The 6,827-nt window shown below is 42.5% G+C and overlaps 1 protein-coding gene across 1 annotated transcript; it reads left to right on the plus strand.

Moving 5' to 3' along the window:
* Nucleotides 1-3,418: 3,418 nt before the first annotated feature.
* On the plus strand, nt 3,419-6,331 carry LRRC8D (leucine rich repeat containing 8 VRAC subunit D; the record flags this gene model as incomplete). Its single annotated transcript, XM_079719525.1, has 1 exon — nt 3,419-6,331. One exon carries the CDS (start codon nt 3,419-3,421, stop codon nt 5,993-5,995), a length of 2,577 nt encoding a protein of 858 aa, XP_079575651.1. The 3' UTR covers nt 5,996-6,331.
* Nucleotides 6,332-6,827: the final 496 nt, after the last annotated feature.

Genomic DNA, 6,827 nt, shown 5'->3' on the forward strand with positions numbered 1-6,827 from the left:
AGCACTCCCAGTTCTGCACCCAGTTTTTGATAGGTGAAATAGGAGAACGGACACATTAATTGAAGTCCTATGTTCGAGATAAGAGCTAGTCGGTGGCTGACATTGCAGGAAAGGACTGGTTTCCTGCCTTATGGCCTAGGCACTTCCTTATAACTACATTTAAACCATCTATGCCTTGGTTTCCATCTCTTGGCCTACCCATTAAATGTGATACCTATTCAGGGGCATACTAGACTAATAATAGAATGACATTAGAGTTATTTGTAGTTTCTATAACATAATTTCTCCCATGTGTCTGTGTCATTGACTTGCTATTTCTTCTGCCAAAATTATATTCCCTCCCCTCCCCACCACCCCATGGCAGTCCCCATCCTTCCAGTCTCATCTGAAAAACCAGATCTTTGTGAAATCCTCCCACTAACCAAATGCAAATGTGAGTTTTCCCTGTCCTGTGCCTCTCCTATACCTTGCATTAACCAGGTCAGCAATTTTCTTACCATGTTGTAATAGCACACTTATTGCTTGTCATCCCCCATTAGACTGGGAGCTCCTTGACGGGCTATTTCTATCTTCTCCTCCATGGTGCCTGACTTGTGGTTTTCTTGAATTCTGAGTCAGTGTCATAAAAGGTTGTTTTAGGGAAGGTGATGATTACATAATTTCACTCCTCTGTCTCTTCAAAGCCAAGGACAACAGTGAGAAGGTCTTTCCTTCAACAGCCAAGCCTTAGCCAACAACTCAGTCATTGGATGACAGCGTGATAGAGAAAGAGGTTTGAAGATGAAAGATTCTGTTAGCTCTGCCACTTAATTGGCTCGGGAAGGTCATTTAAGATTTTTGTGCCTCAGGTTTCCTCATGTCCTTGGGCAATAGTAATGCCTAGTTCACTGGGTTATTGTGAGAATCAGTTGAGATATTTTATGGAAAAGTAGCTTGCAAACTGTAAAGCACTGCAAACATGAGAAGTACAGAAAAGAGATGATAGAATTTGGTAGAAAGAACAGGTCGTTTGGCCTTAAATGAGGTTTTAAATCCAGACTCCACCACTAATTATTTGACTTCCACCGCTTAACTCCTGTGAGCCTATTTCTTTACTTGTCAAGGGGAGGTAATAACACTTTGGCAACTTAGAGTAATGTTGTGAAGGTTAGATGGAATTCAGGCAGTGTTCCACTTGTGTTCTGTCTGTATACGTTCAACTATTACCAGCCAGAGCTTTTGTACATTGTATATTCATACCCCTGCACCCTCTTTTCTGTGGCAGATTGTACCCCAGGGAGAGCAGGCCCTTTCTCTCAAGCCGGGAAGATGGACAGCAAGGGGAGGCTGCCGGAGAAGGTTACGGGTTCGCCTGGCCTTTGATCCCAGCCAGCCTGGGTGTGCCTTGGGACAGGGGTGAGGCAAAGCCTCAGTCTCATGTCCCAGCACATTCCTAGGGCAGCTGTTTCTGCTACAGCTTCTTTGACCATTTCTTTTTGAAACTCCATATTGAAGTTGAAGCATGCATACGAAAAAGGCACATAGCCTTAAGTGTACAGATCACATTTTATGAACTGAATATGCCCTTGTAACCAGACCATTCATTCTTGTTGCTGCCTGATGTTCCACTTTGTAAATATACCACATTTCATTTTTCCGTTCTAGTGCTAATGGGCATTTGGATAGCTTCCATTTTGGGGCTGTTGGAAAGAGTGCTGCTGTGAATGTTCTTGTTCATGTCTTTTGATGAGTATATGTATTTCTCATGGGTATATAGTTAGCAGTGGGATTGCTGGGCAATAGAGTTTGCATATATTCAGTTTTGGTAGATATTAAAGCAAAAATTTCCCAACACAGTTATATGAATTCACACTCCCAGCAGCAGTGTTTAAGTGTTCTAATTGTTCCACATCCTCACATCCTTGGTATTACCTGTCTTTTTAATTTTAGGAGTTCTGGTGGATATTATAAAATTGTGTAGCATTTTGGAAATAGAACCATTCCCTCAGCCCCCAAACCTCAACTTTAATACATTCATTTTCAGGAATGTGCTGTGTACAAAAGCAGGGGATTGTATCAGATGCAAAGCTCCTGATACGGTGCTTGGTATATGGAGGGAAGATGACAAATGATAGCTGCTATCATCATCATCATCATCATCATCATCATCATCGTCATCATCGTCATCATCATCACTCAATGCGTTCTCTGTTCCAAAGGGGAGAGAATAGGGCATGGTAGATACAAAGGTGAATAAGACATAGTCTCTACCCAGGAGGAGCTCAAGAGCTAGTTGAAGAGACTAACACTGGAAATAGATTCCTTTTAGACAGTATGATAGGAGCCTGAGAAAGAGGTAGTGCTTGAACTGGGACTTGAAGAATACATCAGAGTTCAACAGAAAGAAAAAAAAGGAAATGGGCTGGAGGAAACGGCAGGGGCCCAAAACCCTTGTTGGGGAGTGGCAGCGTGGACTGCGTGCTGGAAGAGAAAAGCCATCTGAGGCTGGAGTCGTTGGGTGCTGGTGTTGGTTGTTCGGGTGTTATTGCCCTTTAAGGGATGTGCTGGGCCGAGCTGGTGACCATTCGGGGTCAGTGTGACATTACAGTACTCTACTGCTGTGTCCTCTGCCCTCCACCTTTTTTACCTTTTCTTCCTCCTCTAGGAAAGTAGTCAGCCTCCTCTTCTCTCTCCTGGGATCAAAACCTGTCCCAGGTACAATGTGCTTGAAAACTACCATTGACACTACGGCAGCTGCAAAATGTCACTGGTTACAAGAATCCCACAGATTCTTTGCTGTGTGGTCCTTTAACTTTTTACGTTGAGGACTGGCTTAGAGTTTTTATTCTTGCTTGGGTCCAGGTTGCTTTTGGTGGCAATTAAGTTTAATAAAATGCTCTTCTGCCCAATACAATATATAGACCGTGAATAAATGTTCTTGAGGAATTTTGATGTTGATGATGATGATGGTGATAAAGGTGATGATCAAGAACCTGTACAGTGTTTCATTGATTGAGCATCAGCTGTGTTTCAGGCATTGACTGTATAGCAGTAAGGAAAATGGACATGATCCCTGTCCCCATGGAACTTATAATCTTGTGGGGGATCAGACAAGTGAACAGTTGGTTCTGCCATTGTGATAAGGGCTGTGATGGATAGAGGTACAGAGTCCTGTGGGAGCACATCAGAGAAGCACCTCACCCAGACTAGGGATCAGGGAGGGCTTCCTGGGAAAGGCAACAGAAACCTGATAGCCTCATGCAGGGATGAGGAGGAAGTATTCCAGGTAGAGTAAACGATGCATAGGAGGAGCAGGACACAAGGGAGAATGGCTGGTTGGAGAAACTGGAAGAAGAAACTAGAAAAAGAAAGTATTTTCTCATTTAATGTTTTACTTGCATCTGTGTCATAATGTCTTTTGTTTACCTGTTTTCTAGGAATGTTTACCCTTGCGGAAGTTGCTTCACTTAATGACATTCAACCAACTTACCGAATCCTGAAACCATGGTGGGACGTGTTTATGGATTACCTGGCTGTCGTTATGTTGATGGTAGCCATCTTTGCAGGAACCATGCAACTTACCAAAGATCAGGTGGTCTGCTTGCCAGTACTGCCATCTCCTGTAAATTCAAAGGCACACACACCACCAGGAAGTGCCGACGTTACCACCAACATCCCGAAGATGGAGTCAGCCACAGACCAAGACCAAGATGGGCTGATGACAAATGAGATTTCCTTTGGCGCATCTGCTGTGACACCTGACATACCTCTCAGAGCCACATATCCTCACACAGATTCCACGGTTCCAAATCAGGAGGCAAAGAAAGAGAAGAAAGACCCAACAGGCCGAAAAACAAACTTGGATTTTCAGCAATATGTATTTATTAATCAGATGTGTTACCATCTGGCCCTTCCATGGTATTCTAAGTACTTTCCGTACCTTGCTCTTATACATACTATTATTCTCATGGTCAGTAGCAACTTTTGGTTCAAATATCCCAAAACATGCTCAAAAGTAGAACATTTCGTTTCAATATTAGGAAAGTGCTTTGAATCTCCTTGGACTACTAAAGCGTTGTCTGAGACAGCATGCGAAGACTCGGAGGAAAACAAGCAGAGAATAACAGGTGCCCAGACTCTACCAAAGCACGTATCTACCAGCAGTGATGAAGGGAGCCCCAGCGCCAGCACCCCAATGATCAGCAAAACTGGCTTCAAATTTTCAGCTGAAAAGCCTGTGATTGAAGTCCCCAGCATGACCATCCTGGACAAAAAGGACGGGGAACAGGCCAAAGCCCTGTTTGAGAAAGTGAGGAAGTTCCGTGCTCATGTGGAAGATAGTGACTTGATCTATAAACTGTATGTGGTCCAAACCGTTATCAAAACAGCCAAGTTCATTTTTATTCTCTGCTACACTGCAAACTTTGTCAATGCGATCAGCTTTGAACACGTCTGCAAGCCCAAAGTCGAGCACCTGACTGGTTACGAGGTGTTTGAGTGCACCCACAACATGGCATACATGCTGAAAAAGTTGCTCATCAGTTACATATCCATTATTTGTGTTTATGGTTTTATCTGCCTCTACACTCTCTTCTGGTTATTCAGGATACCTTTGAAGGAATATTCTTTTGAAAAAGTCAGAGAAGAGAGCAGTTTCAGTGACATTCCAGATGTCAAAAATGATTTTGCGTTCCTCCTACACATGGTAGACCAGTACGACCAGCTGTATTCCAAGCGTTTCGGGGTGTTCTTGTCAGAAGTCAGTGAAAATAAACTGAGGGAAATTAGTTTGAACCACGAGTGGACATTTGAAAAACTGAGGCAGCACGTGTCACGCAACGCCCAGGACAAGCAGGAGCTCCATCTGTTTATGCTCTCAGGTGTGCCCGATGCTGTCTTCGACCTCACAGACCTGGATGTGCTAAAACTCGAGCTGATTCCAGAAGCTAAAATTCCTGCGAAGATTTCTCAGATGACTAATCTCCAAGAGCTTCACCTCTGCCACTGCCCTGCAAAAGTGGAACAGACTGCTTTTAGCTTTCTCCGTGACCACTTGAGATGCCTTCACGTGAAGTTCACTGACGTGGCAGAAATTCCCGCCTGGGTGTATCTGCTCAAAAACCTTCGCGAGCTGTACTTGATAGGCAACTTGAATTCTGAAAACAATAAGATGATAGGACTTGAATCTCTCCGGGAGTTGCGGCACCTTAAGATTCTCCACGTGAAGAGCAATCTGACCAAAGTCCCCTCCAACATTACAGATGTGGCTCCACATCTCACCAGGTTAGTCGTTCATAATGACGGCACCAAACTCTTGGTACTGAACAGCCTTAAGAAGATGATGAATGTCGCCGAGCTCGAACTCCAGAACTGTGAGCTAGAGAGAATTCCACATGCTATTTTCAGCCTCTCTAATTTGCAGGAACTAGACTTAAAGTCGAATAACATACGCACAATTGAAGAAATCATCAGTTTCCAGCATTTAAAGCGACTGACTTGTTTAAAATTATGGCATAATAAAATCGTTACCATTCCACCCTCCATCACCCACGTCAAAAACTTGGAGTCACTTTATTTCTCTAACAACAAGCTCGAATCCCTACCTGTGGCAGTGTTTAGTTTACAGAAACTCAGATGCTTAGATGTAAGCTACAACAACATTTCCATGATCCCAATAGAAATAGGATTACTTCAGAACCTGCAGCATTTGCATATCACGGGGAACAAAGTGGACGTTCTACCAAAACAGTTGTTTAAATGCATTAAGTTGAGGACTTTGAATCTGGGGCAGAACTGCATCACCTCCCTCCCAGAGAAGATCGGTCAGCTCACCCAGCTCACCCAGCTGGAGCTGAAAGGGAACTGCTTGGACCGCCTCCCAGCCCAGCTGGGCCAGTGTCGCCTGCTCAAGAAAAGCGGGCTTGTTGTGGAAGATCACCTTTTTGACACCCTGCCGCTCGAAGTCAAAGAAGCATTGAATCAAGACATAAATATTCCCTTTGCAAATGGGATTTAAACTGAGATCATTTGTGCACATCCGTGTGCAGGAACAACTTCCTAGATTGCAAGTGCTCATGTACCAGTTATTGCAAGATAATGCATTTTAGGAGTAGATACACCTTTAAAAATACAACAGAGAGGATGCATAGAAGGCTGATAGAAGACATAACTGAATGTTCAACGTTTGTAGTGTGTTAAGTCATTCACCTCCAAATCTTTTTTTTTCTTTTGGGGAAAGGGAAGGAAAAATTATAATCACTAATCTTGGTTTCTTTTTAAATTGTTTGTAACTTGGATGCTGCCGCTACTGAATGTTTACAAATTGCTTGCCTGCTAAAGTAAATGATTAAATTGACATTTTCTTACTATACCACCTTTTTTTGAGGTGTCTTGATTTACTTTGCTTAATTGGTGCAATAGTGCTTTAACTCAGACCTCTGAAGGCACATCAGGTCCAATCTTGTAAATTTAGATTTGCTGAAATACTGATTTCTTTGTGTTTTAATTTCAAGCACCTCAAATAAGCACTTCTTATAATATTTAACTGGTGCTACGCTTCTGAGAATCCCATTTTATAGATTTTACACTCTTAAAGGCCTGGAATGCAGTAGAAGTGTGTAGATCGTTGAGGGAGTTTTGTTTGTTTGTTTGTTTTCTAAGAATAAATAACAAGAAAAAATAAAAGAATGCTCTCCTTACTCATAGCTGTTTTTCCATAGTCTGGAGTTATGGTTATATGATACATTTTTCTATCACTACTATAGAGCTGCCAATAAATAGAAAATGTTATTTTAAAATTAATTACAGGCAAAATAAAAATTTTAATGGCTTGATGACTAACATCCTTC

Source organism: Hyperoodon ampullatus (genome assembly GCF_949752795.1).
Source record: "Hyperoodon ampullatus genome assembly, chromosome: 2".
Classification (NCBI taxonomy): Eukaryota; Metazoa; Chordata; class Mammalia; order Artiodactyla; family Ziphiidae; genus Hyperoodon; species Hyperoodon ampullatus.